The sequence below is a fragment of the Ascidiella aspersa genome, chromosome 5 (assembly GCF_963924565.1).
Source record: "Ascidiella aspersa chromosome 5, kaAscAspe10.2, whole genome shotgun sequence".
Lineage (NCBI taxonomy): Eukaryota > Metazoa > Chordata > Ascidiacea > Phlebobranchia > Ascidiidae > Ascidiella > Ascidiella aspersa.
The window spans coordinates 18,774,900-18,802,209 of record NC_139451.1 but is presented as its reverse complement, the minus strand read 5'-3'; the positions used below and the strand labels follow the sequence as shown (position 1 = coordinate 18,802,209).

The window sequence follows — 27,310 nt, the reverse complement described above, 5'->3', positions numbered from 1 at the left end:
AATGTGTCTATATCGGCATAATTGTATGTTAATAAAACAGGCCATGACATGGGCTGCGGAGTCGGAGTCGAAACACATTTTGGCCGAAGTCCGTCGAGACTCGGGAGTCGGACTCGGGTGTATTTTTTTGGCCGGAGTCGGACACGGGAGTCGGACTCGGGTTGTTTTTAATCAACTCCGCAGCCCTGACATGTATGAAACAACTCTTTTATCATGCCATAAATGCATTCGTTAATCTTTTGATCCTGTATTGGCTGTTATCACAGTTAAACAAATAAAAACATAAATGTGTATTTAAACAAAATTATGTTCATAATTTGTTTAAATGGCAAGAAAATCTATGGTTAAAAAGGTAAAATTTTCCAGTGAATAATTTGAAACCCAGTGACAAAACCACACAGATATTTTAATTTTGCTCTATTCACTTTATCATAATAGAGAAATTTTAGCCCGGTAGTTAACGAAATCATTGAAAAACTATATATGTAGTTGACCTTTAAACAATAAGCCAAACAAGTTGATTAAAGAAAAGTTTAAGACAAAACTTTCACAATTTAGGCCTAATTATAGGATATATAGGGTATTACTTTAACGCTCTTTGAGGTTAACAGTCCAATGCTGGCAATTTTTTGGAATGTTGCTCTGTCTGTCCAAACAAAAATAAACATATATCTAAACACAAAAACAGTGTTTTCTGGTACAACCACCAATGCTGTTGTTCAGAAAATTTTACGCATTATGTTTCAATTTACAAAAAATCATTGAAAAGTTTGATTAGTTCCAGGCTAGAATTGCAACATTATAACTAAACAAATATAATATTTTTCGCACAGATCCATTTTAAAAATCAAAATTGCTAATTTCCTGTAGGTCAGCTCAAAGCCCGCAGTGGATAAAAAGATGAAACCGAAAAAGAAATAATTTGGCTATGCTATGTAATGTTACTAATGTTCAACTACACCTTACGGCATTATAGCTGCATGGACGCGCAAACACAGCGAAAAGTAGTCCAGCTTATAGGCGGGTTGGCGCAGCGAAATCCTCAGCAAGTCCAAATGTGTTATGTTGCCGCTAAAATGTGCTGGACCAGCTGGCCGTGCCGAAAGGCGACGGGCAATGGCGCAGAGTGGGCGTGTTCCGTCGGAAGCCGAACTTGCCGTTGTACGTGTTCATCGGCCTCGTGTCGCGCAAGTACTGGTCGTGCCCGTCGATCTGCTCCCGCGAGTTTCCTGTCACACAAATTCCAGCACTTTTTTTGAGGTTTCGCCCATACTTTCCGCAAAACAACTCCTATTTTTTGAAAACTTTAATTAGGTAGGTTAAACCAGTGCTCTTCAACCGGTGTGCACGGCGCACCCTAGGGTTCACCAAAATATGCTTGGGGAGCACCAGAACGAAAAGGAATACAAGGGTGCATCACAAACTTTTAATGAACCATTAATGTTAAATCGTCTTTGCCAGTAATTAAGATTGAATGCTGTTTTATGACATGCAATAGGCTAGTACTCGCAAGCAGCCTGCAGCCATAATCGAACTCTCACCGACATAACGCTTGAGCAGCTCCGCTGGGCAGAGCGCATAACCCTCAAACCAATTATGCTTTTTTCTCGAATTGCGAATGTAATATTTCTTATTGATGTTAAGCGGGTTAGGGAACATAATATTACCGACCTAAACCTCGCTGCTTTGGTTTTCATGAGAAATGTAAACCGCGAAGTTTGATAAAATCCATGGCACCGGTACCGGTAATAGCTTACATAAATTTAAGAGCGATCACCTTTAATTGTGTTTTTGCGTTTTTGCTGCAACATCATCTTTCTCTTTTTTATCCATATATAACCAGTGCCTAGCCCTATACGCTGTTATAAATGCCTACAATAATATTAGAACCAGGGTGTCGAACCGGAACCGAACCTGAACTTTATGAACGGGTTTTAGGTCAATTTTTCCGAACCGTTACCGAACCTGGACCGGTTTTGGAACGATTTTAAGGAGCCGAACCGGAACCGAATAATTTGAAAGAACTTGAACCTTAACCGAACCCGAACCTGTTAATAAAATGACGTAACAACTTGTATTTTAAAGACTCAAGTTATGCCATGTTTAAAATTTTATGAACTAATTTAAATATTAATTAAAAAACGTTGATTTTTTAGATATTTCAATATTAAGTTGCTATTTTTTTAATACGTCACGTAACTTTGATTGAATGACTTACTATTCAAAGATTGTTCTCTACATTTGTTGACCCACATTTTTAGATTTAACGCAACGTATAATATATCCGAACCGGAACTTTATGAACCGGTTTTGAAATAGCGATGGTCGAACCGAAGCTGAACCGGAACTTTAAAATTGCTCCGAACCGAAACCGGAACTGAACCGTATTCCGAAAAACTCCTTGAACCCGAACCGAACCTGAACCGGAAAAGTAAAACGGTTCGACTCCCTGTCCTGATTAGAACTGATAAAACGAACTTTATTTCCAACTGTTTCACACCGCAAGAAATGTGATTGTTGAATTATGATAAACATGTACAGTTTTGTAATAATAAGTTCCAACGCACACATCAGAGAATAATAGATTCTGGAAGCATTTTATTACTGCAGTTAAGAAAAAAACGGAAAATTTCTTTTAAATTTAATTTGTTATCAAAAAGGTTTGCTATTTTACTCTTCTATTGTATTTTGACTTGTCTCTTACCTGCTCCGGCCTTGTTGCGTCTTTCGATGTAGTCGTGCCCAACACCGGTAAAGTGAAAATGGTCCACTGCTTTGCCTTGCACTGAGACGCTTTCAGGTCGCGTCTGTAGTAAGCAAATGGGAGTTTTATCTTTGCGTCCTAAACTGCTGCACTTACAATATCTCTATTATAAGTAGTATGATATGTACCATCAACGCCATTTAGCGTTGAAGTACCGTAATCAATTAGGTAAATATTTAAGGATTTATTTAACCACAAGGATGTAATTGCGGGTAAGAGGTTGGCTACTAATTAAGTAAGCTCGTGGTAAGATTTGAACTCACGACTTCGATCCCGAAAAAAACATGTATTATTTAGAAATGCTCGATGTCTTATTTCGATACCGATATTTTGGACACGTAGTATGACCTCTAGGGATGTTCAAAGTAGAATCCCAAGGTATTCTAGAATAATAGGTTTCGAATCTAGAATAACGAATCCAGAATAGCGAATCCTAGTATATTTTTATTAAATTATTTATCCTCGATTTTGTTTGGGGAAGGGATTAATCTTAATCTACCCTACAGGGCCCACAATCACAGCAAAAAATAGCCCAAACAATTTTCTAACATGTGAACATTATAATAAAAAAACTCTCTCATATGTTTAACATTCTCAACAAAGTTCTGTCATCTTAAGCCGTTCTGTAAACTGTAATATGTCAACTGCCCAGGTTGTGTCCAAAACTTATATTTTTGCCAAAAGTGAGCAAATGCAACCTGCACATAAAAGTCGTAAGCAATTCGGTCCTGATTTTGAAAGCATTATTAAAAGTATTATTGCTTCTTTTTTGAATAACATGATCTGCTATGCAGTCATATGATGTACTGCAAATAATACAAAGTTATTATTGACATAACGAATTCTTGACAATTACGTGGTGCATAACTGCATAACTTCCCTGAATATTGGCCTAAAGTTGACCTTAAGTAACCCCATAGCGCATTTTGTGGACGGCCAGCACGTTTTGCAACGCTATGTTACTTTTGCAACTTAACGCATTTAGGGAAATTGCAAACTCCACACCAGAAACTACACGTTGATCGCTCGCCCAATAACGCTCGATTGACACTTAATTATTAGACGAACGTTATCGCGAGACGCGGTAATTGGTCGCCCGAAAAAACGCTGACAGTGCACTACAAGGTTACATTTAAAGCAAGCACTATAAATTGGTCGCCGCGGCGACAGGCCAACTTACCACAAGCGTTTGTGCAATTAGGCGCAACAATCCGCGGTAAAACATTAAATTATATCGGTTCCAATTACCCGAAATAAATGGCAGAATTGGATTCGATATTCTACTTTGAGCATCCCTAATGACCTCATACCCAATAACTTCATTATCCCATTACACATAGTCCATGGTTGTCCAACCATCGGTTTTATGGGGCGTGTTTGTGTCATTAGTGCAGTGTATACGACTATACGCATACTATTACGTATCCTACCAATTGTTTTTGCAAATCTCAAAAATATCCAGCTTCTATTGTTTTCTGTATAACCCATTTTATTCATTGGATATTAAAGACTTTAAGATGCCATGACCAGCTAAATATTTAAATTTTTCTGATTAACACACAGTTAACGCGATTTCTTGCCTTTTGGATTTGCTTTCAGTTGCTCACGAGTTCGTCGCAAAACAGCAGGTTTCTTAATGCTAATTTTGACTCCTGTCGACCTATCGATCGCGTCGAAATTGTGTTACGTCATTAAAGTATAGCTGTCGCACACCAGCGAAACGACAAAAATTAAAATGATCAATTGTAGTATGGACAAGCCTAATAAAGCGTTCTTTGACGTAACAAATTAACCTCTATTGCTGGCTTGGTGTGCAATTACCGCTCAAAATGTTTTAACTCGTAGGCTAAATTATGTAAACATCATGATTTAAATCAGTGGTTCTCAACCGCCGGTCCGCGGACCGGTGCCGGTCCGCGTCAACTTTTCTGCCGGTCCGCCAAATATATTACAATTTTATATCTCAATTGCAAAATGCAAGATGTTAAAAGCTTGTTCACCAAATTAAGAACTTCGCCAGTTCCGTAATTTGCAGCATGGTGACGTAACATAAAGTTAATTGTCTACTTTGGACTTACCGTACGTTACAATGCGCAGTGTTGTGCCCAACTGTTTATAAGGAGGTTAAACGTCGTTGAAGTCTTCTACTTTAAGATAGTTGCATGTGAAAAACTTTCGTATACCACGTATGATATAAGAAAGACAGCAGAAAATTGTCTAGTCTTTGCTTTTAAGTTGCATAGTTTTGTCGTAATTACATTTTGGGTTGATTTTGCAAAATTTATTTTGAAATTTCACCGGTCCGTAAGCTAAAAAAGGTTGAGAACCACTGATTTAAAGCGTTTGATTTTTTAAGTTTCCCTGTTTAATATCTGCGCGAATATAAATACCGCACCTGTCCGGTTTTCTTCAGTGTTTCAGCGAGTCCTTTATAAGAAAAGTAGCTTTGGACGTGTTTGTCGAAATGCGAATTGTAGGGCGGAATGGCGGGTCCCAATTTCGGCTGAACTTTGCCGAAGTTGTCCTGTTTGCAAAAAGTAGGCCTAACAGAACGTGGATGAGTTAAACCTGGTCGCTCAGGTGAACCAAAGGTTAGTTTCTTATAAAATATGCCTAGTTAGTATAGGCCTACAATACCAGGTTCTTCTGTAACAAACAGTGTTCTAAACAAACCATTTTGAAATGACTCCAATTCAAGTCGTTTTTAACTCAAAGTCACCATACAAACGCCGAAAACAAATAGTAACCAAATTTTTGAAGTTTTAAAACATCAGGCAAATAGACATTTTTGAAATAATGTTTCTAATTAAAACCCAGAGTATTAAGTCAAAGTTATTTCACCGAATGACTAAAATCCTCGCCCACCAATTAGTGAAAGTGACTTTATTTGTGGATTCAGGTTATTTGAAAACAGTCAATTAAGTTGTTTGGCATACATAAACCGTCACAACACTGGTAACAAGCAAAATTTACAAACATCAGGTAATAAACAGTTGTAAAACACCTACACCTACATCATTTAAATAGACCTTACAAAAGCAGAGGAAAAATCACCGGCAAACATGACAGTTTATGTCGGAAGGTGGGTCATCCCGCTCTGCAAAAAAATAGAGGGCACAACCCGACTTGTCTGCGTTTTCAACCTCCATATACCAACCTGGATGGAACTCAACGCTATTCCGTCTAGAATAAATCCCTTCTCTTTGGTCAGTTTTTCCATTCTGCTCAAAGGAGGCGCAACATTCTTGGCCCGGGGTAGCTTTTTCCATCCCGGGAGATCGTCCATAAACTCACCCTAAATAAAAAGAGCAATACCAGCGTATGTAAATAGACCGCAAGTGACGTATCAGGCGTCTTGTTCAACGCCAACATCGGACCTTCATCTGCCAAAATACCAACTTTGGTATTTTGCATTGCGTCTGGCGGGTAGTGTGACACGGTCAATGTAGGTTTTTGGTCTCCACACATGTTTGGTCCTTTTCATTTCAGACCATGTCAAAAAATTGTATAACTCACATTTATGTAAACCCGATTTAAATCAATTTTGAGGCGTTTTTTTAAGTTTTCGGAATAAAAATTAAGAACGTTTTGCCAACACGACAAAGAATTTTTGACAATTGCAAAAAGGCATTATTCTTTACAGCACACTACTGTGCCACATAAGTCAAACGGACACTAAACAACCTGTTGTTCAATACTTGTTATTATTAAAAACGAACTTTGAAGTAGAATAACGACCGTCAAGTTAAATTGTTGTACATTTTATTACTTTTCGGTCGCATAATAAACTAACTTTTATAATAATGTGATTTCAAAGTGAGTAATTTACTGACTGCGCCGACTAAAGTTTTGAGTTTTTTCTGCGTTCGTCATGACAAATTCAAGCGATCCTTTAAAACGTTCTTCATATTTATCTTGCAAGGAAGTAACAAAGAGGTTGGAAATGTTGCCCACTCACCACTGTCCATATCACAGTATCACAGTCTTTTCAGTCGATCAGTGATTGATATCACGACAAAACTCTCGCCCCAATTGCTAAAATCGCTCGCCGCCGAAAATGCATTGTTACAGGCTTAAAAGATTAAATTTGTTTTCTCTGCTCGCGAGCGCAAGCGATAGTTGTGTACATTTGCTGCTGGATCAATGCTGTTTGGTTTCTAGGCGTCTCTTGAGTCCGTCAGCCAAAAAAATTGGTCATTTTTCAACCTGACAACTATACGTTACTTATACGCTTTTTTGCCATTTGTCTGAATAAACCATAAAAGTGTTTGATTCGCACAAGGCTAAAACAGTTTTAACCTTACTTGGGTAAATGTTACGTTATATAAATTAATAATTATTTGAAGCCATCTTTCAAACTCCCAGTAACCCTTAGTTGTCCTGATTCTAGAAATCCACTAAAAGGTATAAACATATCAAGAACGTGACCTTTAATTTCGTTAAAGCTTAAAACCCAGGTCTAAACCTCGAATATGGTTAATCTGAAAACATATAGGATTGCACCATACTCTTTCTTAAGTTGTGGTGACGTATAGTTCAACATCTTACCGTTCTCATATGATAGGCAAGCCTAACAAGCTGTTTCTCGTCTTTTGTGACCGGAACGCTTATTGCTGAAGTTGGCTGATTAGGATCCCGGTATTTGGTGACAATCATCGCCCTGTAAACATTTAAATCAAACTGTATTTGCAAAAATAATTACTTCAACAGTGACAGAAATATTTTTTTATGGTTTGAGTAGACTGACTAGCAATAAAAAAATTTCGTGGTGTATATTTAACGAACCAGGTTACGTTTTTTAGAGGCAGGAAAAATGAGAGAACGTGTCGGTCTTCCAATACTACGATATATGGTAAATAAGGCAGTAATTGTAAATGGGCATAATAAAATTCACAAAAAATTTAAGCAAAAATGCAAGATATTGCAACGAAAATACATTCTACATATGGCTATACACATAGTGTTACAAATGGTGTAAAGGTAAAAATTAGATTCGACTATTTATTTATATAGGCCTATATATGAAAAGGAGAATGACAGGTTTAACTTCCTCGCACAAAATACCTTCCAACGAGACGAGGCTTTCCGGGATAAGACAACAGAAGATTTCGCCGCGGTCCATGGAAGCCAATTTTGTCCTTCGGGTCCGTGAACTGCCGACTTTGGTCACGCATACTTTGCTTCACGTAAAATGTTTAAAACAATGTAATCTGGATTTTCTATGATGCTTTAAAATAGATTAACTCTAGTGCCCTACTCAAATTTCTGTTAATTTCGTGTTGTAGATTTAGGCCTATACTCATTTTGTGGCACTTAAGGGCGAGAAAATATTATTGTCGAAACTTATTTTACCAAACTAAAGCGACTTTATCTGCCCGAAAACATTTTTAAAACTAACTATAGTGTCATTACCATGAACTTTTATTTTTAAACAGACTATATTTTAAACAGACATCTATGGGTGTATGCGTGTTTTTCCCAAATTGTTTTTGTTTGCTTTTCAATCTAAAATGTAAAGTATCTTGCCGAATGACAGAACTACAACATGACTTAATTTGTAGGTTACCAGATGGGAATATTTTAAAGCTTAAAAAGGAATTGAAATGCATTGGCCTACTAACCTGCAAAGTGTCCATCATTTCTGGGCTCATCATGTAAACCTGTTGATGTTCGTCTAGCCGCGAATCATACTCAGCCCCCATCACAGTGTGGGGTCTGAAACGCCTGCCTCTGGGGGTCCTGGGACTTCGGGGTGATGCGCAACTTTGTCGAGGAGTAACAGAGCCTTGTCGTGGGGTCACCGAACCCTGACGTGGAGTATTGGGTCCGAAAAGTGGGGTGATGGACCCTCGACGGTGAAGGGGCTCGGGTGGGTGTGGCATCATTACAGAAGTTGCCATCGTCCTAAATGCCAAATGAGTTGTTAACAACTTCACGTACCTGTTTTTATCTTTGCCCCTTTAAAAGCATAAATGTATTTTGCTGATTTATTTTCTATGTCTTTATTGTAAACCCCTAAAACCGTAATTTTACTTTGCATTAGGTCTAGTTCTTATTTATTATAACTCACGCATTTGCAGATTTCCCAGGCTTTCGAGATTTTCTGACTCGCAGGTAACGCGGCTCGTATCTTCGTTTTGACTGTCTTTTAGACCTCAAACCCTTAGTGTAGAAACCCGAGTGTGCGCTTTCGACACTGCTGTGAAAATGCCTGGTGGAAGAGATGTCCTTTTCCTTTGCAGATGCATACATAATAGTGCTTTACTCGATGTTCCTACGGCGTTATCCAATACTCCAATGTTTACGCTTTTTCCAGGGTCGAATTCCGTTCTTTTGTGTCTTCGAGCCGCGAATATCCTAACCGCCAGCCGAAGATAGTCGCTACCGCTTTGGCTACAAACCCGTCGAACAGGCTCGGGCCTTTAAATCGGGTACGGTGTCGTCTTGTTTTGGGCTGGAAATTACAACCCGTCATACAAAGAGCGTTGGGCGGAGACCGTTCTGAGTATATGTTTGTGTAGCCGGGAGCCGCACTACTGTATCTGGGCGGATGATCATACGCCGCTAGTTGAGTGGTTTGGTCGTTAGGTTCGCTAAGTTTCGATTTGCTGGTAGAGGGCGTATTTTAACGAGAAATTAGCCTACGATATATCCCTTTTTATTCACTTACATTAAAAAGTGGTCACATTGACAAGCAAAAATTCCTCTCAATAACTATGGTTTCTCAAGAAAAGTTTTGCCAAATTCCCAACTCTATCACATTAAAACGAAATGGCTTTATTTACAAAAAGTGAAAGTGGCTAATATGATTCTAAGTTATGAACATTTCATCCCGAGAGACATTACGTACTACGCAAAAAGCAATCAACTTTTTTTAACTATTTCGATTTTCGTGCAGAATCACACACAGACATATGTTTTGTGCTGTTGTCTACTGGTATTCTATAAATATCCCAGTTTGCGAAAAACTAACATTTCTAAGATCAGTAAATGATGGCGAGTACATTTGAACTTCTTTGCGTTATAATTGTTTGGTTTGGCACTGCTACTTAAGAGGACGCGAAACATTCGTGTTGGAGGCCTACACATTTTTGATTGGGACGATAGATTTTTAAAAGATATTTTTGGGTATTTTATCATATAACTCTTTAGTAAATGGCCGATAATGCCAATATTGTCTAGCCCAGGGTTTCTCAAACTTTTTAGTGGCCCTTTCGACTTATCTGCATGCAGGGAGTCGAACCGTTTGACTTTTTTTCAGGTTCGGTTCGGGTTCAAGGATTCTTTCGCAATCCGGTTCCGGTTTCATTTTGAAAGTTCCGGTTTAGCTCCGGTTCGACTAAATTTATTTTCAAAACCGGTTCCGGTTCATAAAGTTCCGGTTCGTGCAATATGAGAAGAAAATCTGGGTCAATAAATGTAAGTTACGTGACGTAAACAAGCAGCTCGTTTATCAACGTTTAACTCAATCCGTATTGATTTGTTAAAATAAAATTACAAACATGGCATAATTTGACTCTGTCAAATAGTGGTTATGACGTCATCCTGGTGTGAACCGTTTTTGTTGAAAGGTTCGGGTTCGGTTAAGGTTCAGGTTCTTTCAAAATATTCGGTTCAGTTCCGGTTCGGCTCCTTACAATTTTACATAAAACGGTTCAGGTTCGGTTACGGTTTGGGAAAAGTTGGACCAAAACCGGTTCATAAAGTTCCGGTTCGGTTGCGGCTCGACTCCCTGTCTGCATGTATAAAAAATACTCCGATTTACATTGTAAACTGAAATTCGGTACAGTTATACATAGTTGATGCCAGTAACGTCTCAAAGCGATATAAAAGCCTATTTCTTACGATCAAACCATAAAAATGACTACCAAGTGCCAGAAAATATTATCAAAACAAACGTTGGGGGTAGTGAAAAGATTTAACAGTACTCTACTTATATTAGCGTTCCAGTAGGCTAACACTAATTTATTAATGTCTAGAACAGCACGTTATTTAAGCATGCACAGCGGGGCCGTTTAAACTTACAAACTTCAGTTAGTAAGCTTAAAAAACATTTTTTCCGTCAAAAAGCGTTAGAAACGATATGTTAAATCCCTGAACCGGTATCGGAAAAATTGCCAATAAAAATAATATTCAAGAAAAAATAGTTTGAGTAATTTTATTGGGAAGCAACAGCAACACCAAGTCAAGCTTTCGTGTAGTTAAATTAAATGTAATTGATGGACTGTTATGGGATGTTTTTATTTCTATTATCGCCAATTAAAATTGTATTTTGTTTGTCGTAAAATCTATTTCAAAAAACAGCATAATCGACAGTAGGTTTAACATAAATTTTGCTGTGAATTTTACGGACCGATATGAGGTTTACCAGCGGGCCAGACGTATCCAAACTCTATTTTAAGCCTGTTTTAAAGACTAAAATGATTTTTTTTCGCGCCTCGCGCGAATCTTTTCTGTCTTTTTCGTATCTCCTACGAATTATTTGGCCACATTTACAGATTAAAAGCGTCCTCTGCACTGTGACACTCTCTCTAACAAAAGTTTAACAAAATTAGCCCTAATATATACAGATATATTGCGCTGCTTTCGAATGTATTCCGACTTTAAAATATGAACGAAATACAGGCCGCTTTCTAAACTCTGAAACATACAGATTCACGTTTGTCAGCCTAATTTAGTTAATGCCATGTTGTGTATTTCTCCCGATTTATGCCTTCTTTGCAATATGGCCATTGTACCAAGGTAGATTTTTTCACGTTTGACAGCCTATCTAAAATAGTCTAAATATAAGACCTAACACGAAATAAGTTTAAAATTAATCGGAACAAGACTCAAATGGACGAAATTAGGTTTTTAGTCTTAAAGGATGGAGTCCCTTTAAAGATATGCAACTATATAAAACCTATATAATAAAAAAATGCAGGCAATTTAAGAGAAATAGCAGTACACCTAAAAAAATTCGCGCTCGCTTCGCTCGCAAGATGGGCCGCTCTATTTGCATATGTCTCTAGGTGCGCTCCAAGTAAAAAAGGTTAAACACTGAAATAGCCTATAGTCACATTTTTTCCTTTGTGTTAAATTAGGCGCAAATTGCACATTTGCGCACAACTTCTAACGTAATAACAAGTTCGTTAGCTTATTTATTTTTTTAGCGTCGTAGTATGACGTCATATTACGTGCATTTGAAATCCTCTTTTTTGACCCGGCCCGCGACAACATTTTAAATTTCTCATGTTGCCCGAGGTTAAAAATAATTCCCCACCCCTGACCTGTAGGATACCAAGCCTGCTGGGTTGCTAAGCCCGAACGTCCTGTCTCCTTAATTTACTTAGACCGAAATTCATTTATCACAAGTAAATTTCCCAAAGTTACATGTTTTGTATGATGGAAAGTTGTTACGTAATCCATAGAATGTTTATAGACTACCCCAAACAAAACTTCTAAACCCGTTCCTGGAAAGACGAGGCTTGGGTCGCGAAATTTACCCAGTTTAAAATTTTCCTAAAGTTTGGGTCGCCGCCTAAAATGGTTGGAAACCACTGACTCACAAAAAAGGGAGTTATTACTAGAAGTTGAAATGTTCCTGTGACGAGCGAACTTTTGTGCAAATATGTTACTAAAGTTAGTTGTAATTCATCCAACAAATACTACTGCTTTTATTTTAGAGTGTGTCACATATTGGGCACATGAAAAGTTTTGTATATTTCTTGGTGTAATGTGATGCTAAAGAACTCCTGAGATACAACTGGTTTTATATATGTTGAATAACATTGTTTATATGTGTAGTCGTAGATAAAACATTAATTGTCATTTCGGCGAAATATTTTTTTAAACTCTACATAATTACTTTAATACCGTTTACCACAACGGTATCAGTCGGGGGTTTGAAAGAAAATTTAGACATGTTTCTCACCTAATTCTTGGCTGAAAATCACTAGATAGTAATAATTAACATTACTAAACTTACCGTAATAATAGTAATATTTTACCTTCCACTGGTTTTCTATGAAAATCACTTTTTTTAAGACACCTCATGCACAAATTGTATTACAAATTTGGGAAATTTTAACAATCTTTATGCTGTTCAGTGATGAAGCGCACAAATTAAAAAAAATGGTCGATGAGTAAAGTGATTAAAATTGATCTTACTTTTTTGCTCTAGGAATTGAGTTTTCGCCCTAAATTAGCCCTGGAAAAGTTATTTAAACGGAATGCTACCAATGGGGCAAAATTTTAACTATCTTTATGTTTGTCAGTGATGTTTAAATGTGTAATGATGAGATTTAAAATGTTTTTAATCGATCATACATTGGAGTATTGAAAGAAGTTATTTTGTTTAAAAACCAGTAAAGGCCCGTTTACACTACAGCTGCACTGAGCGTGTAATTATTTTCACTACAGCTGCAGTGAGCTGCGCTGGGCGTAAAAATTGCCCCAAAACGTAACGTGTTTCAATAGCTGCACTGCGGGCTTGAGTTTAGCAAAGCGTGAAAATCGCTCCAAAGCGTAACTTTAAGCTAGCTGCAGCTGCTGCACGGGGCTTGAGTTGAGAAAAGCGTAACTTTAAGCTAGCTGCAGCTGCTGCACGGGGCTTGAGTTTAGCAAAGCTTGAAACGCTCGCCACAATAGAATTTAAAAAAAATTTAAATTACGCTTTGCTCAGCTTAGTGCAGCTGTAGTGTAAACGGGCCTTGGTTGAAAAAAGGTTGAAAGTACAGATTACAATTATTATGTTAAGTAATGTTAATTATTACGATTTGGTGATTTTTAGCCAAGAATTAGGTTACGAACGAGTTTAAATTTTATTTTAACTTTCAAACCCCCGACTGCTAGCGTTATGGTAAACGGCATGACAAAGTGGTCTTTATATATATAGTTGATTGACCCTCGATTTTAGAACTCACTACAGCGAAATGGTCGGGTAAGATAGAGTTCTCTGTGATTTTTATGTCATTTATAAGCGATTTCCATGTTTTTGCAATTTTGCGGGCAATATAATAAACTTATTTGTAACGCATGTAACTTATGTAGGTAATGTTTACAATGTCTGTAATTTTTGTCCTGTATATAATGTATGTAATTTAAATTAGCGTTTTACTTTAAAGTAAGTTTTTCTCTTGAACTGAATCTAAGCCAGAAGACAGCCTCGCTTGATAAACCGTACCTTCTTTCGCTGCCCAGGGACTGTAAAAAATGCACAACATTTTAAATTCGTCGATTTTTTGTTTTTTTAATGTTTATAAAATATCTGTCGTGCTATTATCGTCATAACATGTGGTTCCTGGCTAATAAAACTGCAATGCTTAACCACTTACTAAATTATTAATAGTTTTTGGAGTCTATAATCCTACCACAACTATGTGGGTGGGTCAGGTATTATTATATATATTATTTGATAATAACACTTGACCCACCCTAACCCAAAACGCTAACCCGCACCCCAACCCAAATAATGTGCTTTGTAGTTAGATTCTAGACCGGCGCCGTTGTTTGTTAATATAGTTTATTGCACTACCGACCACAACTGTTTACTTTTTTTAGAATATAGTGTTGCCTGATTTTTTTGCTGTAGTTAAAGGCAAAGTGTTGCCATGGTTTTTTATGAAATCGTTTATTCAGCTTTATTGTTATTTACCATTGCAATTGGTATACCGCTGAGGCAAGTCCCATCATTCAAACTGAAGCAGGTAAATTTTTATAATTTATTTTTGTAGACTAGTTGTGACAATGCTAAACTTTAAGGAAAGTGTTCTTTAGCTTTTTGTCTTGGTGTACACTTTTTACAGCTGTCAAGGACCCCTATTTTTTATGTGAAATGTAGTTTATCATGCCTCCAACAGATCTTCATGTTTTGTATGGAGGGTGAAGAATCACAAAAAGTACCAAACTATCTATTCTATATGTTTATATTTATATGATAATACACTGTTGGTAGAGTGATCAAAAGCACATGACCCATGCAGCCATTTGCAAATTACGTGGCTGGCAATACTGTTTAACTCAGCCCAGAAACGTATTGTGTCACTTCTTGCTCTAAAAGGGAAATAATCCTGGAAACATACCTAGCTGAAATTTTGCACTTTTATATATTTTTATATCACAAATTGTAGTTCATACATAGTTACATAAATGATAAAATGTAATTTATTGTAGTCTCCTGGAATTTATTAAGACTTGTTGCTTGATAGTTATGTCATATTGCAAAAGGGAATTAAGCAAATGTCCAAAACTACTATACATATTATATAAAGCACTATAGAATTTTAAATAGAGATTTCCTGACCCTATGTTAAGAACTCCTTCATAGGTATGAGTTGTACAATAAATTCAAAGAATGTAAGATATGTTGTTTGTTTTCAACTTAAATTAGTGGTGCACAACCTGCCATTTACCTGCCATTTCATGCAGCCTTTGATCGACGTTTAACAATTTTTTAATATTCATTAAATTATAGATTGCAACAGGAGGTATTGGATTTTTTACTGTGTTTGGTGTCTGCGGCATTGACGGGTTTTACTCACTGGCTACAGCCATAGTCAACATCCTTATCATCAAGCTAACAAGAAAGCAAGTTTCTAATAATATAAAAAAATAAATGAGTAAAAACTTGTAATGTTATAAAACTTTGAAATTTTATTACTGTTTTAAACAATCACACAATGTTTTTTTGATTGTAAAATTTCCTAACTTGGACAATACAATACATTTATTGTGAAACGTTAAAAAATAAAAAAAACATCGGTCCTAGTAATTGTTTATTCTAGGTAATATAAAAAACAACCTTTATTTCATAGTGACTTAAAAAGCTTTCTGTCCTTTATATTATAATTTGTTTTTAAATTTGTTTAGACACACTTCCGGATTTTCTTTTGTGTGGTGTTTCACGTTTCTTTTTGTTTTCCGATGTGCAACATTCTTTGGCCTTCCACAGCCTTCGCCTTTGGCCAATGCTGTTCAACTATTAATGACACTGAAGGTGAGTGAATATCCATTTATTTATGTGTACATCTAGAGGACATGATTGCACCATTTTAATAATCTCTACACTATATGCTTTTTTTTAAATAATAAACCTTTGTTTTAGTTGGTGAGCGTGGCTATCGAAATTCGAGATTATCGAGTAAAATCTGCATTGTCAAAATCACAACAAAAAGCTGACCAGATGTCAATCAAATACCAGCTTGGATTGACTTCTGAACCATCATCATTTGACATTTTGTGTTTTTCTTATTGTTATGCTGGACTATTCACAGGTTGAAAATATAAATTACTTTATTACGTGTGTGTGTGTGTACGTGTGTTAGACAGCAAATCTTTTTACTAAAAAAAGTTCTGTTCATGAATTGATATTTACCTTGTAATAATCTTTAAGTTATGTCGCTAAGCTATTTATAATCTACAATAAAACCTGATTTTTTGCTGTTTATAGATTTATATAGCAGTTTTTTAAGCTAGTTAAACATACACTTTTAACAGGGCCAATGTTTAAGTACCGAACATACCATGACTACCTTTCGATGGACAAGTCGGTGATGGAGACCATTCCATGGAAAAGCGAGGTCATTCCCAGGCTGAAGCAGGTTGCTCTCTTTGCCCCCCTGTATTTTGCAGCTGCCTACTTCTTTACCATCGAGTACCCAAAAACCGATGCCTTTTACCAGGAGCCACTTTGGTACAGGTATGTTGTTTTAAAAGGTGCTCCTATTTTAAAAGGGACAAGTAGCTTGTAGTAGTACCTCCGCCGTGCGTGCCGTTTTCGCATTTCTTTCCTGTTGTTGTTACAAATGACCGCTTCAGTCGGGCCAGTTCGATCTAGTATTCAATTCCCTTTTTGTTATATATTCTATTCCGTACATTGTCGTGTTAACATCTGTGTGTTGAGTGTGGCTCTAGCGGTGGATCGTTTATTTAAATGATTTACTGGTGTTCAGTGTCTGCAACTTGAACTACACTGTCACCTTTCCAATTTTAACAACATTGTTTGTTTAATTTTTTTCCCGCAGGGTTTTCTACATGGTTCCTATCTTTTTTATCGGAAGGATGAGATTCTATACGGCCTGGTTGCTGGCCGAATGCGCATTTGTCACAATGTGCATGGGTGCTTACCCCAAGTCGCAAGTACCGCGGCCTGGGCACGGCCCCACAATTGATAGTAATAACAAATGGTAAGCAAATGTTTTAAATATTTATGATTTACTTTTGTATTTGTTTTTATTTATTGTGTTTAAGTGATGAAGCATAATGACGTAAGTAGGCAAATAACTGTCAAATCCAATTTAAAATGTTGAATACTTCGAGTTGCTGTGTGAAGTTTGGCGGGCGAGTTTGTGCTAATAGTTATAGGTGGTTTTACAGTAAAAACTTTTGCAAGTTATTCTAAACTCTAGTAAAAAGTGGTCAATTTCGCTACTACCGAAGTCGTTATGTTCTTCATTATTATACAGATTATCACACAATCTGCAGAACAGTGGATCACAAATTGGGGTCTGTTAACCGTGATAAATGAAGTGTTTTAAGGTTTCCGCTTAATTAAAAGGTTGAGAAGCACTGTTTCTTTAAAGGGTCTAAAACAGTGGTTTTCTACCTTTTTGCTCTCGGGGCCCCTTTCCGATATTTAAAAACATGTGGCCCCCATTTTTGCGTTCAAGCACAAAACAACACACATCAACTCTACACAACGTAGGAAGTTACAATTGAGTTTATTTCACTCCAATCTTGAGTTAAGCAAATATCAGATTCTTACCGATTCCTAAATCTGTCGCGGCACCCTTAGGATTAGAAATGGCACCCAAGGGTGCCGCGGCACAACGGTTGAGAACCACTGAACTAAAGTTACATGTTAAGGTTTATTTGCGTTATAACCGAAAGTGAATTGTATGTTTATGACTTAACCATATAAAATTTACTGCCGTAATCTCGCAAAAAATTTACTGCCGTAATCTCGTAAACCAGTGCTCTTCAACCTTTTTTAGCGTGATGCTCCCTTAAGAGGTTGTGGTGAACTCATGCACCCTATGTATATTACAAGTAAACCTAGGTGAAAAGCCATATGGAATCCATTTTGATTGAATATTAATTCACTACAAAATTACTAAAAATAAAAAAAATCGAAAATATCTTATTTAATGACTTTTTGTTGTTGTAATTCTATAAATTGTTCTAGTGAGAACTGTTGGTACGAGAAATTTAACACACTTGTTAATCAGTTAAGTTAATCTCGCAAAATGCATAAAATGTGTTTGTTTGGTTTAAGTTCACATAACTTTTACCTCAAAAGGCAATTTGACGCATTGGTGAATTAAAAGAATAGCACCATTGACTCCAAATTTAAACAGCTGCACCAACAACCAACATCATGTTAAAAGTTCGCACGAAGCGAAAACTAGCATACGTTGCTTTTATATTGTTCAGGATGGAAACATTTACGACATGCAACTTAATTGTTGCCTTAAGCATGTACCCTTCACGTACCGTTTTAAATCAAATTTATTTTAAATTTACTAACTTAGCACAGAATGATTTTTTGTAGGTTTAAAAATTCACATATGTTCTGTCACACATCCCATGATGACAGGAAATGATTAAAAGCTTGAAGGCGCGTATTCAACATTTGCCCTAAATCAGGGGTCGGCAACCTACGGCCCGCGGGCCGGATCCGGCCCGCCGATGTAATTCATCCGGCCCGCCGCCTCTTTGACAAATTAGACACGAGTCGATTTCACATACTTTTTGACTATTTTAACTACGTAATTGCGAAAAATGTTAGCGCTCCGCGCGAATAATTATTGTGCGTCCGGTTTGTTTACGTTTCATGCGCAGTGAAAGGCTGTCAAGTGCGTCGTGAAAAAACGGAAAGCATAATCAAAAATATTGGACATATTTTTTCCAACAGTTTTTAATTTTTATTTTCAGCAATGTGATAAAAACTTGCAAGAAGTTTACAAAAAACACCGGTATACCAAAAAAAAAATCGCGCTCGCTTCGCTCGCCAGGTGACCCTTCGCTTAAAACGGTTAACAAACACTCAGCTAGATTAACTTTAATTGTTATCGCTTTCCCTCAAAGTAGTTTTATTACACTTTCCATTAGTAGTATGGATAACGACGTGTGAACTCGAATTTTAAACCAAACAAACTTTCTTTCGAGCTTTGCGATAAGACTTTACTGCCTCTGTAAATGTAATTAAACACGTTTTTAAGTGCAAAAATATCCGAAGCCCGCCTAATTCACAGTTGTTCTAACAATTCAATAACACAATTCTTAGTTATCGGCACGCAGATTTTGAGCGGCCCGCAGAGACCTTTCTGAGTTTGGTTTTGGCCCGCGACTAGAAAAAGGTTGCCGACCCCTGCCCTAAATAAACAAGTATCACAGGATTGCATGTTCTTGCGTTATCACGTAGTCCGTTTTTCGTTAATACTCCTGCTGAATTGTAAATGTTACGCCAAAAATATCGGATCCCTCTTTCACGGCCTGTCTGATATCTGAGCACTACACGAGACATCTTAGAGTTTATTATATAATATAGGGAGATACATGCGAACTTACATATACAACATAAAACAATCAAATTTGGCGTAAACCAAGATGATCTAATCCAAGCCTTGCTATACCTGACTGTCGGTCGTTTGAAGCCTTTCTAAATTTGCAGGCCATGGGAAAAAGGTGTGCAGTAATGAAACATAAAAGGGTGTCAACAGCAAGCGTGATTAGATAAGGGATTAATTTTGAAAAGTGAGGTGAAGAAATGAGGAGGCAAGAAAAGTTAATTGAGTGAGAATAGTGAAAACAATGCACAAAACACAACAAACTATTAAATATACTGTGCAACATAAGTATGTCAATTTGAGTAATTTAAAAACTTAAAATTGGCCTTTCTCATACCACAGCTTCTCCAAGATTAAGGCAGGATGTTCAATAAAAGCACTTTACCCGAACGGAAAGCTGTAGGCTTCTCTTTAGCTCTTCATTTTCACCGCGCATTTACGAAAGAACACACAACCAACCCCCATATAATCTAGCAATAAGAACAAAACCTGTTTTTTTATTACAGCGACTTTGTTGCGAAAAACGAAGAGCACAACTTCGAGACAATACGCAACATCGACCCGGCGGGATGCGACTTCACCCCCACCGTGCGACTTGGCATGCGCAACTGGAACATGAGCGTGCAGTGGTGGCTCGCCAACTACGTGCACAAGCGCTGGCCAAACAACCTCAAGCAGTACAAGTAAGGCCTTGCTTTTATAGCGCATTTAATGCCAAGCTATTTCTCCAAGGTTGTTTGTTCGGCGAAAAGTTTAGTACGTCACGAATATACGTTTATCGTAGCATTTTTTTTTCGTTTTTTGTTTTTAGTTGAACACTACCACGAATTAATATAGAACTGTAGCAAGGTTTACAGTACTGAAGACAGAAGATGTAATGTTTTTGTTTAATTTTGATCAACCTAATCAAATTATTTGCTGGGCTGAACTGTTTTATTTATTTCTATGCCATATTAAATAAATGGCAACATTTGTTCCTTAAAACCCGTGATTTCAAAAGTGTTTGAGATTGAATATATGTGGAAATAACCACAATGTTTTTTTTACAAATGGATCTTGAAAAATTATAAAAAAGTAATAAAAGAAAATATTTTTTCGTGATACCAATTTCTTCGGTTTTCTGGCCGATTCTTTGGCAGACAAAGTCGCTAAATCGTCAGCATTCCCTCCATACATTTATTTTTTATCACTCGTTCGCGAATATAACTTTACAAAAATATGTTACTTTGTAGTAGCCTGGAGTCGATTGTATTACGACAGGGCGTCAACGTATGGCGCATGCTGTCAACGCTGACGCATGGCACGATTACAAGCGGTACACATATCCAACAGATGACCAAAAAGCACGCTGCTCTAAAAACAATAAATAAGACAAGTCTCAATAGAGTTATTTTTATATAATGTTGTCTGTAGTCTGCACATAAAAAAATAATCTAGTTATATGTGAAAAATCCTCTTCTACAATCACTGGCATGCCCACAAATGATTAAATAGGTAGGGTATGTGTAACTGCCAAATGTTCCCTAATTGCCATAATTTAAGTTTTAAGGGACTGAAAAAGTGGGACAATAATTTGAGTGGCGCTTGTTAAAATACAGGTTAAAATTGTTCTTGGGAAAAACAAATTTACCCACAGTCGACTGCAACATCGTAGGGTATTTTGTCCGTAACCCAAACGCGAGAATTTGCGCTAAACAATTAACAAAATCTAAAAACAGAGTAGCCTTTAAATTACCGAATTTTTTTGTAATACTTTCTATAAGGCTGACCGACCCGGCGTTTAATATTTTTTTTTACCGAAAATGAAAACGATTTACGTAACTACGAACGTCCGACAATATTTCTAGTGCGCCAATATTAGATGCCGTTGTAGTTTAGGGTGATTATAACACAAAACTAATTTTAGGCTAATTAACCTAAAAAATAATTATATTGGTAATTTATTTTAATTAAAAAAACGTTATATATTTGACCATAGTAATGACGGCGTGACTTGTTATCGGACCGACAATGATCATTATATTTTGTGCAAAAATATCGGGTATCGGCATCAACGTAAAATACTAAAATCGAACGTCCTGGTTTAACTCTATTTCTTGAACGTAGAACTGTGGGCGTTATGGCGGTGAGCGCCTACTGGCACGGTATCGATCCTGGTTTCTTCTGCGCGTTTCTTACTATGCCATTCGTGATGATCGTCGAAGACCAGCTCAAGGTGTTGATCAAGTTCAGGCTGCCGCCCTACCTCCACATTCCTTACGACTGGTGAGTGCGCAATGTTTGTCGCACAGCCAACCGTTTCACCCTACAATCACACTTTTTGTGTTTTTTGCCTTTAAGCATGTTTGCCGGTTTTTATTATTTAGTTCGCGATTTACGACACTTTTAGTGTTAAATATGAACGTGAATTTGCGTTTCTTTATTTTTTACGTTTTAAGCAATTCTCTTATGGGGTAATTTTGTAAACAGGTTCCCGTAGACCAAACACAGGGATTACTTCAAAACATGTAACACTACCTCGTAAGACCACGTTTTTACTGTTACAAGTATTAAAAGTTAAATTCTGCACTTAAACGATAGTGATATGCGAAACTAACCAAAACGTGTGCCTTAAGCTGTTTTCCATCTGTGGTTGAGCCACTACAATGTGTACAATTGTTTTAGGGTTAATTGGTTCGCCAAGATGCGCGCCTTCGAGTACATGTACATGGCGTTCGCTCTCCTCACCTGGTACGACACTTACAGGTAAGTCAATGAGCCCGTGTTTGTTGCATAGGCGTAGCCAGGGGGGGGGGGGGGGCTGAGGGGCCATGGCCCCCCTCCAAAAAAAATTATAAATCTTTTACTCTTAATAATTTGTTTTGTAGCATTTATGGGCAGTACCACAAAAGTCGATTACAGGCAAGCCACACTTTGAATTGTCATGCATTGTTACGTCACTAACGATGTAGTTAATATAACGTTTGCTATACAATAACCCCCCCCCCCCCCCCCCCCCAATAATTTTCGGCTGGCTACGCCACTGGTTTGTTGTCGAAGCTGTGGAATCAAAAAACATTTCTACGCGCCTCACATTAAATATAACCCTAAGCCTTGTCGCAGGAAAAATACTGTACACGCCCCTCCCAAGCACCAGTTTACAACTAATAAACGGAAATCACGTTTCAGAGTTCCTTATGATCAACACACGCTTCTTTGTTTTTAAAAAGTCTTCCCATAATCACGGTGTAAACAAAGTTTAGTCACTAGTTCACGAGTCGTGTGCCTATGTCAAAGGAAGTATATCTTTAAAAATATTGTCACTATAATATATATTTTTTATTCGTTTTATTAAATTAGTTGGTTGGCAAAATACGAGCGATTTCCGTTTCTTTCTCTTCCTTTTTGCTATCGGCGAGTTTTGCTATGAATTTATTTTAGCAAGCCCGTCTAACAAAATGGAAATATCTAGGGTTGGGCATTTGACCGGTCAAATAAGATCCGGTCAATTGACCGGTCAAATACTCGTCAAATAGGTCAAATATTGGTCAAATACTATACACACTATCAAAATGCAATTGAAGTTCAAAATAAACCTTGATTTTAACTTTAAATAAATATGTCAACGTTTTGGCTCAAGTACAATGGTTTGTAAACAAAAAACAATAATTTTATGACTATTAATAAGAATTTTTGCAAAACCATGTCCATCTTACAAAGCAAAACCAGTTAAGCCAACAAGTTCATTAACGAAATTTAACAACAAGTAAATTCATCAGTAAAAAAAATACTTTTGCGACTATCTGAATTTTCTAAATCATCACCAGGGTCTACTGGAGACAAGGGATTTGGTTCTCCTAAATTTCTAGATCCCAACTATAGTGTTTCCCTTTATGACAAATGCGATTCATCATATACCTGGATTTATTCTAAACAAAATAAATCTAATTTGCTATTACAAACACTTGTTATTAGCACAGAACATGTGTTTGAATCAGGTAAACCCTGCCATTTTATATTTGAATTCTAAAAGTTACAATCAAGTTTATTAAAAACTCAAATCACAAAAACAAAAATTTACAACATTTGAATTCAATATGAGTATTTGACCAGTTAAATAAAGTGCGGTCAATTGACCGGTCAATTGACCGTATTTGACCGGTCAATTGACCGGCTTGCCAACCCTAGAAATATCACATCTTGATTTGTACAACATTGTGGGTACATTAGGGTGGGTCGCGAAATCGCCTTCTTTCAACCCACCATATAGATTTTGAATTTTGATAGATAGATACCTAAAAGATTTCAGCACATACGAATATGGTTTGGTGGGTGGAAAACGAGTTGAATTTTTGCCGAAAATTGCAAAATGGAGTGAAAACAAAATCTTAGGTTATGTTTAGTCTACATTTTTGGAGTGAAATTTATTTGCTATGATCTTATTCTATGGACTCACAAAAGCAAGTTAGACATGCAGAGATTGTATTTTATTATTTATTGCAGTAGTAATAAACATTTTTTATACTACTGCCTTTTTTGCCGATAGTTAAACAAAATGCATAATTTGGATTTTTGTTCAACATACATTTTTCAAGCGAAATGCATTTGCTTTGGATCTTATACTTGTTTTATAAAACATTTATAGACGTTGTGTAGGTAGATGTAGGTGCAGAGATAACATTTTATCGTTTATTATATTAGTATTAACATTGACTTTTTGTCGTAAATCTACTGCTTTAATGATCGAATTTATTCCATGTCAATTAATCCTTAGAAAATTGTATAAACGGAAATGCCATAAACTCCCAAGAAGTACAAGATATAAAGTTTGCCATGTTGTTGGACCATCCAAGCCACTTCCACTGCCTGAACTGCCTGCATTGAGAGACTTTTTAACTACTCAAATATTTTTATAGAGAGATGCAATTGGCATTTTATAACGAGATAAAGAAACTGCACTGTACAAATATAAAACCAAACTGCCTTTTAAATTGTGGCACTACCGAACAATTGCAACGTCATTGACAGTAGAAAATACAACAGTGTTTGTCACTAAACAACAACAACAACAACATTTTGGCGAGATTCCAGCTAAAGTCCATTGCTGTCTGTTGATCAGTATTGAGTAGTCGTGTGTTGCAAACAAGTCACGTACACAAGGGCTTTCCAAATTGCGACTCGCACAATAAGTTTCCAATGTCGCGATATGTCCCATTATGTATAAGTGTTATATATGCAATACATGAATGTGCTTTTTCTGCCATTGATAAAAGCTAACCCAAAATAAACCTTGAGATAAAGTTTACACGAACCAATCGTGCCAAAGCAGAAAACGAGAAAAGTGCTGTTAAAACTGCAAAGCGTGATTCGAAAAAGTAAAACAAAGAATAAAAGTTTGCTATGCTATGCTGACGTGCCTTACAGCAAAATACGAGTATTAAGAAAGTAACAAAGCTGCACATTTAACCGCTAACATTCTTAAATTCGCGTTAAAATTGTGACATTTAGTTTTTCTTCGTAGGCTATTAGCACACTATAATATTGTCACCTATCGTAGTATGAGAACCATTGTATGCGAACGTGTAAAAACGGATCCGAAATGCTTGTTGTTAGTTGTAAATCACCATCTACAAGTTGTAGTTTCCGCTCACGTATCACATGTGATTAACATTGTTTTTATTTTACTGTACGCACTCTGCAACAGTACATTTCCGCATATTAGTCAACCTTCACTGTAAATGGTTTTGTTTGCGACCGAAGTGCAGCGGACGGATCATATTTAGGTAATCTCAGATGATTGGAGTATTTTAACTGGTATTCCGCTAACCCTGTGGTTCTCAAACTGTGGGCCATGGCCCAGTAGTAGGCCATAAGTATATTTTATGTGGGCCAAAGAGCTATGTGTAAATATTGCAACTATACATTTTGTGGTATTAAAAAAAGTTCTTTGCATATGTAAAATATCTTGTAAAAACTCGTGCGAGTTGTTTAACTTTGGCAGACTGAAAACTTATTAAAACTCCATTTGTTGCAAGGAATAAAGATCCTTACAATATTGGCAAACTTTTGTTAATCAAAATGCAATAGTCATTACCAAAGGTGAAAAAAGGTGGGCCAAGATCTGTTTTGTAAAAAAATATTGGGCCGCGGAATAAAAAAGTTTGGGAACCAATAAGTTGACCACTAAACATATTCCAAGCAACACAGCCACTAATCCCAAGCGTCGATTAGCATCCTTGGCCCACAAGGCTAAATTGTCTAGTACTGCCTTTAGTTTATAAACACAGTGACCGGATCTCTTTTCCATAGGTTGTGTTCAAATTTATTTCTACCTATAGAAAGAATATTCCCAATTTTCCATCTAACATCCTAGAAAAGTGCTTGCAGGACAGACATTTATTGTTTCTAACAGAAAAAATAACACGTAAAGACGGTTAACGCCAACTGTTATACACATGAGCCGTGCAAAGAGTTATAACTCAGAAAAAAGATTGAATTAAAGCACGTTTATGTCTGGCCAAAGGGGTATTTATCAGGGGCGGCACTTGCAATATAAAAAAAGAAAAAGCGCACACATAAAACGAAAACATTTTTACGATGCCTTCCCTGTTTTCCGCAGATACTGGAAGTCGGTTTATTTTTGGCTCCACGTCGTTTGCGCGATCGTCATTCCTATTTGCCTTTTCGTTAAAAAGCCGGCCAAAAGATCTTCCCTCACACCGACGACCGACGATCAAACCAAAACTGTCAAAAAGGATCAGTAAAAAAAAGGCGTTGTGTTGTAAAGGAGTCAGTCGCCTTAACTTTTAATCACACGACCGAACGCCAGGAAACCAATTCCATGATTTTAGCGATGTGTGTTGTCAATCAGTTTTAGCACTGTTCTTCTGTCCGTTTTTTTCAAGATTCGTAACGAATGGCATCATTCCATATATCAGCAAATGTCGTGGTCCAATTTTGAACGGTTGCGTTAAGGTTGTGTTGTTTAGTTTGGTATGTTTTCCCAAAACCTTACACGCCATGAAAATGCGCAGTCTGTTAGTTGATAAAATAGACTACTGTTCATTATCAAGATATGATTTTCTTCGCAACAATACAACCCTGTATTCGTTGCGGATTACAAAGCTACCTAGTTTTATTCCAGTTTATTATGTATGTTAATATGATGGAAGTTAACAATTGCTTTGTTATTTTGATTATTCTGCTTTGAAATCAAGATAAAAATCCCTGCCCTTTAATGATTGTAGCGCTTTACTTTGTTAATTGGTTCAGCATTACACAGCAACAGTATAAATTACGTCTTTTATTTATATTTGAAATAGTTATATTCTTACCACAAAGCAATTCATTTTGAGCAATAAGTGAATCATGTACTTATCGAGAAAAGCATCTTAAACTACCTTGTTAAATGTTAAAAATTGTATTTTGTTACTGTCCTGGTTTAAAGTGTATTTGAAACGTTCATTGAAATGATTTGTATTTACATTTTGCTGACGACAAATGCAGTTTTTCTGTTAAAATATATTAATTATAATCAGGTACACTAGATTGATTGATAAGTTGCTGAGCAAATATTTTAATTCCCAGCGAAAGGCACGTAAATACACGTATTGCGTATTTTCTTGTTCGGGTGTATTTTTTAAATTCTGTTATTTTCAAACCCTCGAAATTTTCTGTTAAAAATGCGATTTTATGTTTTTTTTCGTGTGTTGCTTCAAATTACATTATGTGAATTTTGGCCACGGAACATTTTTAAATTGTTTGTGTGTTGATTGAAACCTCATATTTAATCAACTTAAACGTGTGTTAGTTGCAAGTTTGATTAATCTTTCTCCTCGTGAAGAAACAAAAAAGAAAAGGAAATTAGCTAATAGTGTGAATAAATCTTCAGCCTGTATGCACGATACTTGCCTGTCGAAGTTGCCATTTTATGATCCAACGCTTCTTTGTATTGCACTATATATACATTTCACCGTATGTATACTACTTCTTGATTTTGCCAGTTCCCACAGTTCCTTTT

The 27,310-nt window shown here is 36.7% G+C and overlaps 2 protein-coding genes across 2 annotated transcripts; one reads left to right on the top strand and one right to left on the bottom strand.

The window, feature by feature from the left end:
* Window positions 1–208: 208 nt before the first annotated feature.
* On the bottom strand, window positions 209–9,016 carry LOC146145218 (uncharacterized). The gene is made up of 8 exons (XM_083390507.1): window positions 8,835–9,016; window positions 8,386–8,668; window positions 7,829–7,944; window positions 7,313–7,424; window positions 5,922–6,059; window positions 5,160–5,288; window positions 2,705–2,807; window positions 209–1,229 (listed from the first exon to the last, which is right to left on the bottom strand). The coding sequence occupies exons 1-8, from the start codon at window positions 9,014–9,016 to the stop codon at window positions 1,072–1,074; spliced, it is 1,221 nt and encodes a 406-aa protein (XP_083246633.1). The 3' UTR covers window positions 209–1,071.
* A 5,293-nt stretch (window positions 9,017–14,309) lies between these two features.
* LOC146145217 (membrane-bound acylglycerophosphatidylinositol O-acyltransferase mboat7-like) lies at window positions 14,310–26,056 on the top strand. The gene is made up of 10 exons (XM_083389629.1): window positions 14,310–14,451; window positions 15,219–15,331; window positions 15,614–15,740; window positions 15,849–16,017; window positions 16,241–16,442; window positions 16,768–16,929; window positions 19,818–19,994; window positions 21,418–21,576; window positions 21,976–22,056; window positions 25,910–26,056. Exons 1-10 carry the CDS (start codon window positions 14,356–14,358, stop codon window positions 26,052–26,054), a joined length of 1,431 nt encoding a protein of 476 aa, XP_083245755.1. The 5' UTR covers window positions 14,310–14,355; the 3' UTR covers window positions 26,055–26,056.
* Window positions 26,057–27,310: the final 1,254 nt, after the last annotated feature.

Coding starts and splice junctions, on each gene's coding strand:
- LOC146145218 (XM_083390507.1), bottom strand. CDS start 9,016: ATGTATGCATCTGCAAAGGAAAAGGACATCTCTTCCACCAGGCATTTT. Junction 5,289..5,921: donor TAGCGTTGAGTTCCATCCAG/GTTGGTATATGG, acceptor TTTTGCAAACAG/GACAACTTCGGCAAAGTTCA. Junction 2,808..5,159: donor CACTGAAGAAAACCGGACAG/GTGCGGTATTTA, acceptor TGCTTACTACAG/ACGCGACCTGAAAGCGTCTC.
- LOC146145217 (XM_083389629.1), top strand. CDS start 14,356: ATGGTTTTTTATGAAATCGTTTATTCAGCTTTATTGTTATTTACCATT. Junction 15,332..15,613: donor ATCATCAAGCTAACAAGAAA/GCAAGTTTCTAA, acceptor AAATTTGTTTAG/ACACACTTCCGGATTTTCTT. Junction 16,930..19,817: donor ATTGATAGTAATAACAAATG/GTAAGCAAATGT, acceptor TTTTTATTACAG/CGACTTTGTTGCGAAAAACG.